Raw genomic sequence first — 19,644 nt, 5'->3', positions numbered from 1 at the left:
TCATATTTTAATTGAAAAACTGAACACCACACAAAATAACAACGAAGAGAAAACGAAACAGTTCTGCCAGGTGAACAGACACTACACAGAAATTAAACACCCACAACCAAAATGGGGAAAACAGGCTACCTTAGTATGATTCTCAATCAGAGACAACGAACGACACCTGCCTCTGATTGAGAACCATACTCGGCCAAACACATAGAAATATAACAACATAGAAAAAATAACATAGACTACCCACCCAAACCACGCCCTGACTAACTTAACACAAACAAATAAAAAAGGAACTAAGGTCAGAACGTGACAACCACCACCCACCACACCCTCTTTTACGCTACTGCCACTCTCTGTTCATCATATATGCATAGTCACTTTAACCATATCTACATGTACATACTACCTCAATCAGCCTGAGTAACCAGTGTCTGTATGTAGCGTTGCTACTTTTATAGCCTCGCTACTGTATATAGCCTGTTTTTTTTTACTGTTGTTTTATTTCTTTACTTACCTATTGTTCACTTAACACCTTTTTTGCGCTATTGGTTAGAGCTTGTAAGTAAGCATTTCACTGTAAGGTTTTATTCGGCGCGCATGACAAATAAACTTAGATTTTATTTGATTTTAATACATGTGTACCTGTGTGAAATAGGACATGAACTGTAGAAGGACCCACAAAAATATTACAACTCAAGACACTAACATGAAATTGTATGGCCACAATGGCTGAAAATGGAAAAATCTTGCAAAATACATATGCAAAATTGTGCCAGAGTTATCCATCCCTAGATAAATACCTTCTAAAATGATTCCCTTGAATTTCAAATTGAGTGAATTGTGAAGACAAGAGCTCAACCACGACTAACTGCTACCACCGTGTGGCCTTGATTAGTACTACTTTTCTAGAAAGGGGCGGTGTTCAACGTCACAGGAAGTAGGAAGTGAACGAAGCAAAAAAAACAATACCCACTGGGTTTCACTAGATAGCACAGCCACGAAGTCAAAAGATTTATGAAAATAAAAATTTGCTTTTTGGTCTTACTTTAAGGTTATGTCTAGGCATAAGGTTATCAGTGTGGTTAAAGTTAGGGTCAATGTTAGGTTTAATATCACATTTTAAGAAGATAGAAATGGGCAGAGTTTCTGACTTTGTGACTGTGGTAGCTAGTGAAGACCAAAACACTGGTAGGTCAACGTGTGATTGCTTTGGAGTATCTAATGACAGAATTATCCTTATTTTCTTTATTCCAAAAATTAATACTCAGTTATGAAAGTGTATGGAGCAATATTAGAGGACAACAGCAAAGCTGAACGAAGCAGATTTATGTTCAAATAGCTAGCTATCAAGGTGAGTTCTCCATTGTATGTACACGTTTTGTAACTGTTCAGCTATAGGCTACTTGTCAGTCAGGTACCGGTGTATGTACTGTATGTATGCATATGTCCATTCGTTTCTACTGGCAGAATTTGCTCCTGAATGCCACAACCTCAAACAGTCTAAATAGCCCAAAGTGAGTGTCATAGAGTAATCAGCATCAGCTTTGTTTTGGTTCTGTCTTGTTGAATGAACTGAAATGTGTCACAATCCTCTACTGAATGCCTGTTGTCTAACGTTACATCATTATCAGACTCTCTCCCCTAGAGAAGGGACCAGTGCCAGGCAATCATGGGACCCTCAGTACTCTTTCCGCTTCTCCACGGCTTGTCCTCCCCCTTGCGAACTGTCACCCCAACATGGGGCCGATGGCTCCTCCGCCAGCTACACCCACCATCCTGCACTCGTACCCCTTGTACCCCCTCATTCCCTGGGCTTAACTCCCAACACATCCGTGGTATGTGTGTGGAATCCACCCTCAGCCACATCAAAGAGCTGAGTCTACCAGAGCAGAGGCTGTTGAATAAGCTGTATGAAGGACTGATCTCAGGTCAGCGGGCCTGTCTGGCTGAGTCCATTACCCTGGTGGAGACCCAGCATCCCAGAAAGAAAGAGCTGGCCCAGGTCCTGCTACAGAGAGTACTGGCCCACAGGAAGGAGCAGGAGAAACAGAACAGAGGGAAACCCCTGGCCTTCAGAGTGGGTTAGTATGTGGATTGTTATGTTCAACATTGTTGTGTCTATGCCCAGTACATAGAATGCACGCAGACCCAATAATATGTGAACATTTGAACTAGTGGCTTGCAGAGTCCTTAAGAGTTGGAACGCTTGAATGGGTGGCTGCAATGTGGGCTTTTTATTGAAGATTTTTGTACTCCTACACTTGAGGTAGCGAAGTCTAAAATACCATATGGGGAAGAGTGTGGGCTTGGTGCACGTGCATGTTTGTCCTCTGTGAGGTGACGTCTGTCTGTAGGTCTGTCTGGCCCACCCGGAGCTGGGAAGTCCACCTTCATTGAAGTGGTGGGGAAGATGCTCACAGGGCAAGGACATAAAGTCTCTGTTCTGGCTGTTGACCCCTCATCATGCACTACAGGAGGTATGTTTCCACATCATTCTACATTTTTTTTTTTTTTATGTTTTTATTTCACCTTTATTTAACCAGGTAGGCTAGTTGAGAACAAGTTCTCATTTACAACTGTGACCTGGCCAAGATAAAGCATAGCAGTGTGAACAGACAACAACACAGAGTTACACATGGAGTAAAAGTCTCCAACTTCAGCGTTTTTCTTTTTTTTGCAATTCGTTCCAGTCACAGGCAGCAAAGAACTGGAAGGAAGGGCGGCTAAATGAGGTGTTGGCTTTAGGGATGATCAGTTGGTAGAGCATGGCGCTTGTAACGCCAGGGTAGTGGGTTCGATTCCCGGGACCACCCATACGTAGAATGTATGCACACATGACTGTAAGTCGCTTTGGATAAAAGCGTCTGCTAAATGGCATATAGTAGCATATAGTACACCTACTGGAGCGCGTGCTACGGGTGGGTGTTGCCATCGTGACCAGTGAACTGAGATAAGGTGGAGCTTTACCTAGCATGGACTTGTAGATGACCTGGAGCCAGTGGTTCTGGCGACGAATATGTAGCGAGGACCAGCCGACTAGAGCATACAGGTCGCAGTGGTGGGTGGTATAAGGTGCTTTAGTAACAAAACGGATGGCACTGTGATAAACTGCATCCAGTTTGCTGAGTAGAGTATTGGAAGCTATTTTGTAGATGACATCGCCGAAGTCGAGGATCGGTAGGATAGTCAGTTTTACTAGGGTAAGTTTGGCGGCGTGAGTGAAGGAGGCTTTGTTGCGGAATAGAAAGCCGACTCCAGATTTGATTTTAGATTGGAGATGTTTGATATGAGTCTGGAAGAAGAGTTTACAGTCTAGCCAGACACCTAGGTACTTATAGATGTCCACATATTCAAGGTCGGAACCATCCAGGATGGTGATGCTAGTCGGGTGTGCGGGTGCAGGCAGCGAACGGTTGAAAAGCATGTATTTGGTTTTACTAGCGTTTAAAAGCAGTTGGAGGCCACGGAAGGAGTGTTTTATTGCTGTGTTTGTGCGTGGTATTTCATCAGTGTTGTGGGGTATATGTATTGATTTAAATGGGTCTGTTAGAATGCCTCGTCATGCCAGACAGACTCTTGCACCGTAACAAGTGGGATTTTGTGAACATTGACATAACCATTCCTCCTTGTTCAATGTTGTTGAACATCATTTCCTCACCACAGGAGGTTGGTGGCACCTTAATTGGGGAGGACGGGCTCGTGTTAATGACTGGAGCGGAATCAGTGGAAGGGTATCAAATACATGGTTTCCAGGTGTTTGATGCCGTTCCATTTGCTCTGTTCTGGACATGTATTACGAGCCGTCCTCCCCTCAACAGCCTCCTGTGTTCCTCACATATATCTTCTTCAAGCTAGGCAAAGGATTATTATTAAATATTGATAGCTATACTGATATACTACCACTTACACTTTATGTTGGTGTTACGCATAAATCCTCCCCCTCTCCCCAGGGTCTCTGATGGGTGACAAGACTCGTATGACTGAGCTCTCCAGAGACATGAGTGCTTTCATCAGACCCTCCCCCACCTCTGGAACACTGGGAGGAGTCACCCGGACCACCAATGAGGCCATAGTACTGTGTGAGGGGGGTGGCTACGACATCGTTCTGGTAGAAACTGTAGGTGAGGAACACGATGGTTGAGTCGACTGTTTTTAAAAGCCTCAAAAGGGACAAATCTTCACCTGGGATAGGCCACCTGTACCGTTTTATTGAACCAGATTTAATCTCGTTGTGATTCATGCTTTGCATCTTCCACATTACGTGGTTTATAAAGTCTAAATGGCATGAAGGATAAAATGATGAAATTATATAACATAGCTTATTAATAAAATTCCTAAGGTATCTAGCGTTTCATAAATACTTGGTTTCATTGTGTGTTGTGTCCTCAGGCGTAGGCCAGTCAGAGTTTGCGGTGGCTGACATGGTGGACATGTTTGTGTTGCTGATCCCACCAGCAGGGGGCGATGAACTACAGGTCAGACCTCCATCACCATCACACCCCCCTGTTACAATGCCATTAAAGAACCTGTGAATATCTTGTGACATTGAATATCTTCTGATATTTACAGACATTTTTGATCATTTAAAGGAAAATTATATCCATTGATTCTTGATGTATATAAATGTCTCATGAGATTAGTTCAACTGGCTTTATAGTACATCCCTGATTCCTCACTCCTTTCATATTTGGAAAAGAAACAAAATGGTTTCTTTCCACCTTGTTGTCTTCACTTATCCTGTCTCAGGATGCACTTAAGTATTCAAACAGGATCACAGTCCATCAATCAGCTTAGACGTATAGACATAAGATTTACATCCAATTTCTCCTCTGGAGATCAATAAAGTTGATTCAAAGCACATCATGTTGGTCACATACACATATTTAGTCATTTCTGTGGACACACTTACTCATTACATTTTTAAATGTTTTTTTTCCCTTTATTTGTACTATTTTCTACATTGTAGAATAATAGTGAAGACATCAAAACAAATGATATAACACATGGAATCATGTAGTAACCAACAAAGTGTTAAAGAAATCTAAATATATTTGAGATTCTACAAAGTAGCCACCCTTTGCCTTGATGACAGTTTTGCACATTTGGCATTCTCTCAACGAGCTTCACCTGGAATGATTTTCCAACAGTCTTGAAAGAGTTCCCACATATGCTGAGCACTTGTTGGCTGCTTTTCCTTCACTCTGCGGTGCAACTCATCCCAAACCATCTCAACTGGGTTGAAGTCATGTGATTGTGGAGGCCAGGTCATCTGATGCAGCACTCCATCACTCTACGTCTTGGTCAAATAGCCCGTACACAGATAGGTGGTGTGTTTGGGTCATTGTCCTGTTGCACAAACCAGGTGGGATGGCGTATCGCTGCAGAATGCTGTGGTAGCCATGCTGGTTAAGTGTGCCTTGAATTCTAAATAAATCGCTCCGCGTCACCAGCAAAGCATCATCACACCACCTTCTCCATGCTTCACGGTGGGAACTACACATGTGGAAATCATCCCTTCACCTGCTCTGCGTCTCACAAAGACATGGCGGTTGGAACCATAAATCTCAAATTTGAATTCATCAGACCAAAGACAGATTTCCACCGGTCTATTGTCCATTGCTCGTGTTACTGTCTTTCAAGCAAGTCTCTTCTTCTTATTGGTTTCCTTTAGTAGTGGTTTCTTTGCAGCAATTCAACAATGAAGTTGATGTTGAGATGTGTCTGTTACTTGAACTCTGTGAAGCATTTATTTGGGCTGCAATTTATGAACTTATCTTCTGCAGCAGAGGTAATTCTGGGTCTTTCTTTCCTGTGGCGGTCCTCATGAGAGCCAGTTTCATCATAGCTCTTGATGGTTTTTGCGACTGAATTTGGGGAAACGTTTAACGTTCTTGAAAGTTTCCAGATTGACTGACCTTCATGTCTTAAGGTAATGATGGACTGTTGTTTCTCTTTGCTTATTTGAGCTGTTCTTGCCATAATATGGACTTGGTTAAGACCATCTTCTGTATGCCCCCCTACCTTGTCACAACACAACGGATTGGCTCAAACGCATTAAGAAGGAAAGAAATTCCACATTAACTTTTAACAAGGCACACCTGTTAATTGAAATGCATTCCAGGTGACTACTTCATGAAGCTGGTTGAGAGAATGTCAAGAGTGTGCAGAGCTGTCATCAATGCAAAGGGTGCCTACGTTGAAGAATCTCATATACACTACCGTTCAAAAGTTTGGGGTTACTTAGAAATGTCCTTGTTTTTGAAAGAAAAGCTTCTTTTTTTTTGTCTTAAAATAACATAAAATTGATCTGAAATACAGTGTAGATAGACATTGTTTATGTTGTAAATGACTATTTGTCACGAGAATTTTCAATTCCAATGATAATAACTGACAATCAATAGCTCTGACCAATCCCCGAGATCTGTAAGACCATGGGTTTAATAATAATTAGTCAAAGACTCTTATGCAAAAAGATAGTACAGTTTATTCAGAGAACGTTCTGAAGTCCATTATACAAAGACATCCATTTTATAGCTGCGCACATACTTCCACACAAACAGTAGGTATCCTACCCACATACTTCTACACAAACGGCAGGGTAGCCTAGTGGGGCGGCAGGGTAGCTTAGTGGTTACCGAAAGGTTGCAAGTTCAAATCCCAGAGCTGACAAGGTACAAAATCTGTCATTCTGCCCCTGAACAGGCAGTTAACCCACTGTTCCAAGGCCGTCATTGAAAATAAGAATTTGTTCTTAACTGACTTGCCTAGGTAAAAAAAAACCACAAAAAACAGTAGGTGAGTTTTATCTCTATAGTTCTCACCACTGTGTATCACTATCCAGCCGACAGTTCCATTCCCCTGAGATTAGGGAAACCTTGAGAAGTACTCCCTATGCTCTCATAGGTTCCTCAGAGGCCTAGCCAGGTTAGTTCAAACCCAGTTTAACTGTTCTTCGGTATTTTCTTAGGCACCCACATACAAGTTCAAATCCTACGCTACGCCTTGCTCAGACAGTCTGTGTTTTTCCACTATACAGATACATTGTTTAACCTAATTCCGAATAAACTACACATCATCAGATTATAATTTTATGATTCTAATCAATTTCATACAGTTATAAGGTTTCAGAGTGGAATTATTTTAGCATTATCTTTCAACATATACATTATTTTAGCACTATTGTAGCTGGAAATGGCAGATTTTTAATGGAATATCTACATAGGCATACAGGGGCCCATTATCAGCAACCATCACTCGTTCCAATGGCACATTGTGTTAGCTATTCCAAGTTTATCATTTTAAAAGGCTAATTGATCATTAGAAAATCATTTTGCAATTACGTTAGCACAGCTGAAAACTGTTGTTTTGATTAAAGAAGTACTAGTTGAGTATCTGGAGGGGTTTGATTACAGGCTCAAAATGGCCAGAAACAACTTTCATCTGAAACTCGTCAGTCTATTTGTTCTGACAAATGAAGGCTATTCCATGCGAGAAATGGCCAAGAAACTGAAGATCTCGTACAAAGCTGTGTACTACTCCCTTCACAGAACAGTGCAAACTGGCTCTAACCAGAATAGAAAGAGTGGGAGGCCCCGGTGCACTGAGCAAGAGGACAAGTACATTCGTGTCTAGTTTGAGAAACAGACACCTCACAAGTCCTCAACTGGCAGCTTAATTAAATAGTACCCACAAAACACCAGTCTTAACGTCAACAGTGAAGAGGCGACTCCGGGCTGCTGGCCTTCTAGGCAGAGTTATTCTGTCCAGTGTCTATGTTCTTTTGCCCATCTTAATCTTTCTTTTTATTGGCCAGTCTGAGATATGGCTTTTTCTTTGCAACTCTGCCTAGAAGGCCAGCATCCTGGAGTTGCCTCTTCACTGTTGATGTTGAGACTGGTGTTTTGCGGGTACTATTTAATGAAGCTGCTAGTTGAGGACTTGTGAGGCTGAGTAAAACGGTATGCAAACATTATTAAAGTGGCCAGTGTTCCATGACTATGTACATAGTGCAAGCAGCCTCTAAGGTGCAGGGTTGAGTAACCGGGTGGTAGCCGTCTAGGGACATTTTGTAAAGTTCAGGGCACAGTACTGAATCTGTGTGTGTTCTCCATTGCCAGGGCATTAAGCGAGGCATCATCGAGAAGGCAGATCTGGTGGTGGTCACTAAAGCAGACGGAGACCTGTTAGTACCAGCCAGGAGAATCCAGGCAGAGTATACCAGCGCTCTGAAACTGCTCAGGAAGAAATCAAAGTCCTGGAACCCTAAGGTGGGTTGTATTGGGTTGAATGTTTTTGTCTGAGTGGTAGTGCGAAGGGGTTAAACCTATATATAAATGTGCTTCAAATAGCTGCTCAGGAAAAAGTCCAAAGACCTGGAACGTGGTTAGTGTTGGGTTATGGGAGTTTGTGCTCATACTTTCATATGCACAGAATTAAGAAGTAAAAACAGAAAATGAGAAATAAATGCATGCCTGAACAGGCAGTTAACCCACTGTTCCTAGGCCGTCATTGAAAATAAGAATTTGTTCTTAACTGACTTGCCTAGTTAAATAAAGGTAAAAATAAAATAAAACATGTGACAAAAAAATAGCAAAATATGAAAAAGATCATATTGCCTCAAACTCCAGGTAACTGCGGGTTGGAACCTGATATTCTTCTTCATATCCTCTATTGGAGAGCTGTGTTACATTTCCCCTGAAAATCCTTTTTTGCCGTCCTCAACTCTCCACACGCGCACATCACCAGAGCCGGCAGGCCGTCCCACTGCACAACAAGGTCAGCTGACCTGGGGGAGGGGGATAATGTGATGTCATCATCAGGGCACTCTAGTCTGTCGCAGTGTTCCCGGGGTGGGGAGGGGGTGCTCTCTGCATGTCTCCCCGCCCTGGGCCGAGCGTTGTCTCTTTGTCTCAGACCGACCGCGCGCGGCCCAATGCAGCATCTGCTCACCTGGCACCCTGCCAAAGTCCCCTACCGCCACCCACCCACCCTTCTCCCTCCCTCCCTCCCTCCCTCCCTCCCTCCATCCCCCTCTTCCTCCCCACTCTGAATAGAGAGCTGCTGTGTCATGTATTTTCCTGATTAGCAGCCCACCCACTCAGATGAAAGACTCCCAGACCTGTCTCGCTCTCTCTTCATCTCCATCTCTCTTTCTTGCATTCTCTCTGTTTTTCTGTCTCTATTTCTCTCCACCCCTCTCTCTCTTCATCTCCATCTATCTCATCTCTCTCTGTTTTGCTGTCTCCATTTGTCTCTCTCGCTCTCTGGCCCTGTTCCTCTTTCCACTAGTACCAGAGGCAGCAACACTGACTTCAGGACAGGAGATATCCACCACAGTGATTTTAATGGGTCTCCACATGGTTCCTCTGCCTCTCAATATTAGGTTCAGGGGAGGGGACTTTGGAAGGCTCCCTTCTAGCGGATTAATCATTTTGACTGTAGCTTTGTAAGACATTTCTACAGTATTTCCCCATGTCAGAAACACATTTCTATTGGCACACTTAAATTGTGAACAGACCAACTTATAAATGACTAGATAGAATACAGCTTGATAGTGTGTTGCACCATTGAGATATGACTTCACACAGTTCCCTTTTTGTAGTGCCGTCACTCTCATTCAAGCACTGGTCAATAATGAGTTGTTTAGCCCTTAAATCAAGGTACAAATCTGTTGTTCTGCCCCTGACCAGGCAGTTAACCCACTGTTCCTAGGCCATCATTGAAAATAAGAATTTGTGTTGTCTGAACAGGCCTGAGGTGGATATGGGGAATACAGACACCCCACTGGGTGTGTGATATCTGTGGTGTGTCACTGTGCCTGCATGGGGATTGATTGCCAACTACATGGCGGTCCACACGTGTGCGTTCATATACAGTACCAATCAAAAGTTTGGATACACCTACTCATTCCAGTGTTTTTCTTTATTTGTACTATTTTCTACATTGTAGAATAATAGTGGAGACATCAAAACTGTGAAATAACACGCATTGAATAATGTATTAACCAAAAAAGTGTTAAACAAATCAAAATATATTTTAGATTTGAGATTCTTCAAAGTAGCCGCCCTTTGCCTTGATGACAGCATTGCAAACGCTTGGCATTCTCTCAACCAGCTTCACGAGGTAGTCGCCTGGAATGCATTTCAATTTACATGTGTGCCTTGTTAAAAGTTCATTTGTGGGATTTCTTTCCTTCTTAATGCGTTTGAGCCAATCAGTTGTATTGTGACAAGGTAGGGGGTATACAGAAGATAACCCTGTTTGGTAAAGACCAAGTCCATATTATGGCAAGAACAGCTTAGATAAGGAAAGAGAAATGACATTCCATCATTACTTCAGGACATGAAGGTCAGTCAATCCGGAAAATGTCTAGAACTTGGAAAGTTTCTTCAAGTGCTGTCGCTAAAACCATCAGGGGCTATGATGAAACTGGCTCTCATGAGGACAACAGGAAAGGAAGACCCAGAGTTACCTCTGCTGCAGAGGATTAGTTCATTAAAGTTAACTGCACCTCAGATTGCAGCCCAAATAAATGCTTCACATATTTCAAGTAAGACATCTCAACATCAACTGTTCAGGACTTCAAGGTCGAATTGTTGCAAAGAAACCACTACTAAAGGACACCAATAATAAGAAGAGACTTGCTTGGGCCAAGAAACATGAGCAATGGACATTAGACCGGTGGAAATCTGTCCTTTGGTCTGATGAGTACAAATTTGAGATGTTTGGTTCTAACCGCTGTGTCTTTGTGAGACGCAGAGTAGTTGAATGGATGATCTCCACATGTGTGGTTCCCACCATGAAGCATGGAGGAGGAGGTGTGATGGGGTGCTTTGCTGATGACACTGATTTATTTAGAATTCAAGGTACACTTAACCAGCATGGCAACCACAGCATTCTGCAGCGATACGCCAACCCATCCTGTTTGCGCTTAGTGGGACTATCATTTGTTTTTCAACAGGACAATGACCCAAAACACACCTCCTATCTATGTAAGAGCTTTTTGACCAAGAAGATGAGTGATGGAGTGCTGCATCAGATGATCTGGCCTCCACAATCACCTGACCTCAACCCAATTGAGATGGTTTGGGATGAGTTGGACTGCAGAGTGAAGGAAAAACAGCCAACAAGTGCTCAGCATATGTGGGAACCACTTCAAGACTGTTGGAAAAGCGTTCCAGGTGAAGCTCGTTGAGAGAATGCCAAGAGTACAACGCTGTCATCAACACAAAGGGTGGCTACTTAGAATAATCTAAAATATATTTTGATTTGTTTAAAACTTTTTTGGTTACTACATGATCTCATGTGTTATTTCATAGTTTTGATGTCTTCACTATTATTCTATGTATAAAATAGTACAACTAAAGAAAAACCATTGAATGAGTAGTAGGTGTGTCCAAACTTCTGACAAGTACCGTATGTGAGAGTATATGTATGTCAGTATGCACTGTGTGTATATGTGTGTGTGTGGGGGGGCTTGTATTACTATCCTTGTGGGTACTGAAAATCCCCAAAGTTCACACATTGATAGTTAAACAAGAAAAAATATCCCTTGTGGGGCCATTTCCCACATTCCCACTTGGACAAAGGCTATTTTAAGCTTAGGGGTTAAGGTTAGGGAAAATTAGGATTTTCCATTGAAATACATTTTAGGTCCCCACAAGGATAGTAGAACATAGTATGTGTGCTCACTGGTCCTTAACCATGTGTGTGTGTGTGTGTGTGGGTGGTTCTCCCCCCCACCAGGTAGTGCATGTGTCATCCCAGACAGGCGAGGGTGTAGCAGAGCTGTGGGGTAAGATGGAGGCCTTCCGCTCAGCCACCCTGTCCAGCGGGGACTTCCAGGACAGACGTAGGGCCCAGCACAAGGTGTGGATGTGGAGCCTGATCCAGGAGAATGTCCTGAGGCACTTCCAGGAACACCCTGCCGTCAGGGGGGAGCTACCCCAGCTAGAGGACAGGGTCACCAGGGGAGCTATATCACCGGGCCTGGCGGCTGATCTGTTACTGAAGGCCTTCACCTCTTCTTCATCATCCTCCTCCTCACAGTGACCTAGCTGAAGTGGAGATCTAATACCAACAGCATTATCCATATACTGTAATATTGATTACTCTTCTCGCCTTGTCTCACTGCTCTGTAAGGACGATTGATTGTTGATGAGAGAAGGGAAGGAATTCTAGGTCTTGGTCCCCCTCCCAATCCCACACACAACACACTGCCTTCAAATTGAAACACTGACCTACTTACTCATACAAGTGACTTGACATTGCTGTTTATTGGTTTATACTTGAAGAGTATCAATGGATGCAGTTTTATAGATTTGATCATAATCAATGAGTTGAATAAATTATGAAATCAATTATATAATTGTCGGTGTTTTCTGTTGCTGAAATGTTTGTGTGGGGACGTAGCTGCTGAACCAGGGCTAGGAAGCTTTGTGTGGGAACATAGCTACTGAACCAGGGCTAGGAAGCTTTGTGTGGGGACGTAGCTACTGATCCAGGGCTAGGAAGCTTTGTGTGGGAACATAGCTACTGAACCAGGGCTAGGAAGCTTTGTGTGGGAACATAGCTACTGAACCAGGGCTAGGAAGCTTTGTGTGGGAACGTAGCTGCTGAACCAGGGCTAGGAAGCTTTGTGTGGGGACGTAGCTACTGAACCAGGGCTAGGAAGCTTTGTGTGGGGACGTAGCTACTGAACCAGGGCTAGGAAGCTTTGTGTGGGAACGTAGCTGCTGAACCAGGGCTAGGAAGCTTTGCGTGGGAACGTAGCTGCTGAACCAGGGCTAGGAAGCTTTGTGTGGGAATGTAGCTGCTGAACCAGGGCTAGGAAGCTTTGTGTGGGAACGTAGCTACTGAACCAGGGCTAGGAAGCGTTGTGTGGGGACGTAGGTACTGAACCAGGGCTAGGAAGCTTTGTGTGGGGACGTAGCTACTGAACCAAGGAAGCTTGAGAACTTTTAATACAAGCGTCATATCATTCCCGTTGTCCTGGTAAAGTTTTACATTTAATCCAGACAAAATTACCAAATTTTTGCAATAATGCCTCTTGACCACCAGATGTCCCCCTAACTTTACATCTAAACTCATCTAAACCATTTTCATAATGACTGGCCTGAGAGCCAGCCTCCACCCCTCCACCGCTCCTCCCCTCAGGATGTGCTGGGTGACAGGTCACAGAGAGGCTGCTAGGACACCAGATCCTTCTTCCCTGGAGCTCTGAGGACACTATGGTAATCCTTCACATCCATCCTCCATGCCAGTCAGAGCCTGGCTTCAAGCAGGTACTAGGCTACCTACCTACCGCTGGGCAAAGGAATGATCAAAGAGACAGTAGTATTATCATAAAGCGTCCATTACACCAGCACAGGGCGCAGTAGGCATCAACCTCTGTAAATAAATAAAATACATTTAAAAAATAGTGGGAATTTCCCTCATTGTACAGCGCCAGTGTAAAGTTTGTAAAGGACAGTCTGTACATAGTGGGGAGAAAACTGCTTCTATGCTGCAGTCCAAAGCCACAAACCTATGTTTGTTGTTAGGAAAGAATCCCTAGATTCTTAGTCAAATCCGTCCCAGTCCCCCCCGAGTATTCCATCCACTTCCATCTTTCCTTGATCGTTTACATCTGTCTGTTCCGGAGAAGTGAGCCCCAGCCTCCAGAATCTCTCTGCTCGCAGGTTGGCGGTCGTTTCCTCCTGTCTGCGCCTGGAGGAAGACTGCCCCCTGAATGCAGATGGATTCATTAGGCTTGAGTAACACCCTTCCCCTTCATCACGCTGTCTCTCTCTCACACACACACACACACACTGTACTGCTCTAGGGAACAGTCAGTCCTAGCTTCATCTCTGGACACACACACACACACAGCGTACACTAGGCTTCAGTGTAAACACCCTGATGCGGTTTCTCAGTGGAAAGATGAACTCAAATGCTGTCGTATCATGTTCAATGTTCAGCCATTTTCTCCCAAACACAGACCAGCCCACATGTGTTTACCATTTAGAGACATTTCTTTAATGTAAGCACAGGACATGGACACGGTCTTTGATGGAGTCGTAGGGGGATTTTCCATTTCTCAAGACTTCGATTGATGCTTTGTGTGTCCATCAGAGCGGTGGTCCATCCCCACATTTTCACCCAACACACAAGCGTCTCTTTATTTGAAATTGTGTTTAATTGCAGTCCAAACCCAGCTCCACTTGACAACATCTGCAAATGATGACTAATTACATGACAACGTACTCATTATGAATGGTTAGTAGTATAGAGTGTTGTCGTAGCGACATGACAGTCACATTCCTATGAGTATTGTTTCTATAAATAAAGACAACCAAGTCTTATTGTTAGAAATGCAGTCTGTTGCTGGTGTTGCTGGTGTACAGAACCATGGCGTCGTGGTAACTCGACGTGTGTAGCACCAGACAGAGACCTAGGGCTCTAATCAATCTGTATCGGGGGAAATTCATCACTAAGGCCCAATTTGAAATTGAAAGGTAATGTTCCCAAGTTGGTGGAGACGGTAAACGCTACATATGTCGGCTCAATCCTAAATTACCTTTCCATTTCTCTCTGGAAATCTGTAGTGCTTCAGTGGTAAGGATTGAGAATAACCCCTAGGTGGTGGTGGTTTTGTTGTGGGTTCTGCTGGTGTTGTTTTTGGGCATGTTGTCTGCTCTGATCAGAGAGAGTGGGATGCGTGACACTGAATGAAATGTCACCTGGGCCCTCCCACCACGCTAACGCTGGGCTCTTTCTCTGTGTGTGTGTGTGTAGTGTGGCCGCTGGTCATGGTCTGCCGATCCACAAATCCGCTCCCTCCCTGCTGTGTTGGCTCTCTTCGTCTCCCCACAGTCCCCCCTGCTCACACACACATACACACACACCATCCCCACCTCCCTCTTTCATACACACAAACCCTCCACACACACATACCTCCCTCACACACACTCCTCCCGCCCGGGTCGCACCGACTCGCCTGGCTGCTCTGCCGTGTCTCTCACGTGACAATTGAGTGTGTGTGAAGCATTTCATTCAGGCTCACGGCTCAGTTTCAAGACTGCTGCAAAACGATCTAAGCACCCACAGTCACTAGTAGGGATGGAGTGGACTGGAGAGAGCAGAGAGGATGGGGGGAGGTGAGATTTGTGCTTTTTGTTGTTTGTGTGCTCACCCTCTAAGCAGCCCTCTCATAACACCATAGCATCTCTCTCTCTGCTCTAGCAGTAGAACCCTAGTGGCTGGGGGACATGTGATATTATAAGGGGTGTAGGATGGAACGTAGGGATAATCTATCTATAGGGTGTCTTCATACGGACGATAAGGCACTGATTGGCTAGTTTTTATTGCGTCTCACTACCAGTTTCAGTGGGGTCTAGTCATTCTACAGAACCTAGTAGGCAGATCATGGTGGAAGTGGGGTCTAGTCATTCTATTAAACCTAGTAGGCAGATCATAGTGGTAGTGGGGTCTAGTCATTCTATAGAACCTAGTAGGCAGATCATAGTGGTAGTGGGGTCTAGTCATTCTATAGAACCTAGTAGGCAGATCATGGCAGTAGAGTGGGGTCTAGTCATTCTACTGAACCTAGTAGGGAGATCATGGTGGTAGTGGGGTCTAGTCATTCTACTGAACCTAGTAGGCAGATCATGGTGGTAGAGTGGGGTCTAGTCATTCTACTGAACCTAGTAGGCAGATCATGGCAGTAGAGTGGGGTCTAGTCATTCTACTGAACCTAGTAGGCAGATCATGGTGGTAGTGGGGTCTAGTCATTCTATAGAACCTAGTAGGCAGATCATGGTGGTAGGCAGATCATGGTGGTACATAGTATGACAGGTCCTCTCAGGTGGTCAGCTAGTGTGAGTCTCCCCCTTTATTAAAGCACCTGAGGAAAACTCATTCTCACCCACACTCTAATGTTCTCTTCCTCTTTCACACACAGACCTGTGTTTGCTGTGTGTCATGTTCTCGCCTGCCTGCTGCCTATGGGCCTGTGGATGATGATCTACATATGGAGAGGGAGAGAGAGAAGGAGCCTTCCTTGGCGCCCAGTAATTGGACTTTAGAAGCCGATTGGGGGAACTTGGTTGACCTCTGGTAATGGATTTGAGTGAATAATTATTTGTAGTTATGGTTGGAAGATGATATCGGCGGGAGCGGGAGAGAAGGATGAATCCCAGTGTGTGAGTCACCACTGCTGTAAAAGAGGGAGATGGAGAGAGAGACGGTGCTGCCAGCACTCAATTAATGAAATCCAGCTGCTTAGGCTCCCTGCGCGCACTGCCTGATAAAAACACCCCACCCTGACTGGTCTGGTCTGGAAAAAGGGTTCTCTCACGCTGCCCCTTCCCAGCCCAAACTACAAACTACCCATCACCCACATGCATTGCGTTGTTAAAATCTTAAAATCCGCCCCCACTCCAGACTCCAGGTAAAATACATTATAGGGAGGGTCCATTATTTTTTTTAAAGCCGGTGGTGCTTAGCGTTTGCACGTGCGTGTTAGCTTATCTTAGAACAGCCAGCAGCCACCATGATAATATAACCTAATGAAAGCGATTCTCAAGATGGCAGCCAGCGCCAGTCCACGCCACCCCAGGACACAGAAGGCAATCACTCTTAATCCACAGTCTAATTGGCCTGGCTGTGCCTCCTCTGGGCCTAAGTGAATTCAGCTGTTCGATTACTGCGGGCCAATAATCTGGAATGTCTGGAATAACATCTGACTGACTGAGACGTCTTGTTTAAACAAAAGGATGTCCGACGAGACCCGGCGGACACAGTGCATCTTTCAAAAGGTGGCTGGACGTCTTGGACCCGGTCTCCTCCCTCTGCTGTGTGTCTGTTAGTACTCAGTGTTCTCTGGCAGAGACAGAGACATCAACCCAGGCAGAGAGGTCCTGGCTTGGCAACTCTCTGCCTTCCCTCTCTTCTCTCTCCCCTCCCCTCTCTGCCTCTCCCCTCCCCCTCTCTGCCTCTCCCCTCCCATCTCTTCTCTCTCTGCCTCAGCTCTCTGCCTTGAGAGGCTGTGTCCTAGATCAGTCATATGTAGGGTGAAAATTAAGCTACTCCCCCTTATTATCTCTGGCTATACTCTCTCACTAGCCCTCATCCCCCTCTCCTCTCTATACCCCTCTCTCTATCTCTACCCATTCCTCACTCCCCCTCTCTCTATCTCTACTCATTCCTCACTCCCCCTCTCTCTATCTCTACTCATTCCTCACTCCCCCTCTCTCTTCCCATCTCTCACTCCTGGCCCTTCTCTCTCCTCTCAATTCAATTCAAGGGGCTTTATTGGCATGGGAAACATATGTCAACATTGCCAAAGCAAGTGAAGTAGATAATATACTAAAGTGAATATCCCCTGTTCTCTCTCTCTCTCCACCCGTCCCTCTCTCCTGGTCCTGCTGCCCTCTTGCCAGTCTCTATTATCAGTGTCTTTCCAGTGGTCTCTCCAGGCTGGGCAACCAGTGGTCTCTCCAGGCTGGGCAACCAGTGGTCTCTCCAGGCTGGGCAACCAGTGGTCTCTCCAGGCTGGGCAACCAGTGGTCTCTCCAGGCTGGGCAACCAGTGGTCTCTCCAGGCTGGGGCTGGGCAACCAGTGGTCTCTCCAGGCTGGGCAACCAGTGGTCTCTCCAGGCTGGGAAAACAGTGGTCTCCAGGCTCCAGGGTGGGGGCAACCAGTGGTCTCTCCAGGCTGGGCAGTGGTCTACCAGTGGTCTCTCCAGGCTGGGCAACCAGTGGTCTCTCCAGGCTGGGCAACCAGTGGTCTCTCCAGGCTGGGCAACCAGTGGTCTCTCCAGGCTGGGCAACCAGTGGTCTCTCCAGGCTGGGCAACCAGTGGTCTCTCCAGGCTGGGCAACCAGTGGTCTCTCCAGGCTGGGCAACCAGTGGTCTCTCCAGGCTGGGCAACCAGTGGTCTCTCCAGGCTGGGAAACCAGTGGTCTCTCCAGGCTGGGCAACCAGTGGTCTCTCCAGGCTGGGAAACCAGTGGTCTCTCCAGGCTGGGCAACCAGTGGTCTCTCCAGGCTGGGCAACCAGTGGTCTCTCCAGGCTGGGCAACCAGTGGTCTCTCCAGGCTGGGCAACCAGTGGTCTCTCCAGGCTGGGCAACCAGTGGTCTCTCCAGGCTGGGAAACCAGTGGTCTCTCCAGGCTGGGCAACCAGTGGTCTCTCCAGGCTGGGCAACCAGTGGTCTCGTCAGTCTGGGAAACCAGTGGTCTCTCCAGGCTGTGCTCCAGACAGACCATGTTTTGAGAGGCAGTGCTGGACTACACTCATTCACTCCTCCTTGGCTGCATACGGAGGTCAACCTGTCACACCTGTCCACAGCTACACACACTCTCTCTCTCTCTGCTGTGTAGGGAAAACTACCAGACAGCTCCCTGCACGCCACAATCCCAGACTCATGTGGAGAGGCAGAAGAAGAACGGTACAATCTTGTATTTTATTCCACTGTGCTTTGAGCCCAGTGTCTTTTATGATGGAGGAATTAATGCTACAGCACTTAAAGCCTTGGCAACCAGTAAAAAGTGTTCTAGACCGCGTCCCAAATGGCACCCCATTTCCTACATAGTGTACTACCTTTGACCAGGGGCTCTGGATCAAAAGTAGTGCACTATATAGGGAATATGGTGCCATTTGGGATGCAATCTAGTTTTTACTTTCTGGAGCGGAGGAGGTTTATATTGGATAGTTGCTATTAACTACCGATAGACTGCACTCTGCCTTGCCCTCTCCTTGGCCATATGTTAATGACCACTCAGTGCCTCTGCCCTGGGGTAACCCTGCCCACTGCTGGACTGGGTCAGCCAAGCACCAGACCCTCCAAATGACTAGGCTACCACTCAAACCTGGTTAAAATAACTGCACACGCTTGTTTGCCTGGATTTCTGATGAACATAATCTGAAAATTGGGCTATATGAAATGATAAACAAATATTTGTATTCCTAAAAATGCACCTTTTAATATCAAATCAAATCAAATGTTATTTGTCACATACACATGGTTAGCAGATGTTAATGCGAGCGTAGCGAAATGCTTGTGCTTCTAGTTCCGACAATGCAGTAATAACCAACAAGTAATCGAACTAACAATTCCAAAACTACTGTCTTATACACACAAGTGTAGGGGGATAAAGAATATGTACATAAAGATATATGAATGAGTGATGGTACAGAGCGGCATAGGCAAGATACAGTAGATGGTATCGAGTATATACATATACAGTATATACATATGAGATGAGTATGTAAACAAAGTGGCATAGTTAGTGGCTAGTGATACATGTATTACATAAGGATGCAGTAGATGATATAGAGTACAGTATATACGTATACATATGAGATGAATAATGTAGGGTATGTAAACATTATATTAAGTAGCATTGTTTAAAGTGGCTAATGATATATTTTACATCATTTCCCATCAATTCCCATTATTAAAGTGGCTGGAGTTGAGTCAGTGTGTTGGCAGCAGCCACTCAATGTTAGTGGTGGCTGTTTAACAGTCTGATGGCCTTGAGATAGAAGCTGTTTTTCAGTCTCTCGGTCCCAGCTTTGATGCACCTGTACTGACCTCGCCTTCTGGATGATAGCGGGGTGAACAGGCAGTGGCTCGGGTGGTTGTTGTCCTTGATGATCTTTATGG

General features: G+C 45.2%; 1 protein-coding gene across 1 annotated transcript; it reads left to right on the top strand.

Annotated features, from left to right (window-relative positions):
* Positions 1–952: 952 nt before the first annotated feature.
* LOC124002162 (methylmalonic aciduria type A homolog, mitochondrial-like) lies at positions 953–12,359 on the top strand. The gene is made up of 7 exons (XM_046309478.1): positions 953–1,348; positions 1,629–2,078; positions 2,352–2,474; positions 3,948–4,118; positions 4,387–4,472; positions 8,115–8,264; positions 11,743–12,359. The coding sequence occupies exons 2-7, from the start codon at positions 1,667–1,669 to the stop codon at positions 12,046–12,048; spliced, it is 1,248 nt and encodes a 415-aa protein (XP_046165434.1). The 5' UTR covers positions 953–1,348; positions 1,629–1,666; the 3' UTR covers positions 12,049–12,359.
* The last annotated feature ends 7,285 nt before the right edge of the window (positions 12,360–19,644 follow it).

Source organism: Oncorhynchus gorbuscha, linkage group LG17, assembly GCF_021184085.1.
Source record: "Oncorhynchus gorbuscha isolate QuinsamMale2020 ecotype Even-year linkage group LG17, OgorEven_v1.0, whole genome shotgun sequence".
NCBI lineage: Eukaryota > Metazoa > Chordata > Actinopteri > Salmoniformes > Salmonidae > Oncorhynchus > Oncorhynchus gorbuscha.
This window is presented reverse-complemented; position numbering and strand designations above follow the sequence as displayed.

Excerpts from the sequence above, each read along its gene's own strand:
- LOC124002162 (XM_046309478.1), top strand. The coding sequence starts at position 1,667 with ATGGGACCCTCAGTACTCTTTCCGCTTCTCCACGGCTTGTCCTCCCCC. Across the intron at positions 4,473-8,114 it reads CAGGGGGCGATGAACTACAG|GGCATTAAGCGAGGCATCAT; the intron begins GTCAGACCTCCA and ends CTCCATTGCCAG. Across the intron at positions 8,265-11,742 it reads CAAAGTCCTGGAACCCTAAG|GTAGTGCATGTGTCATCCCA; the intron begins GTGGGTTGTATT and ends CCCCCCCACCAG.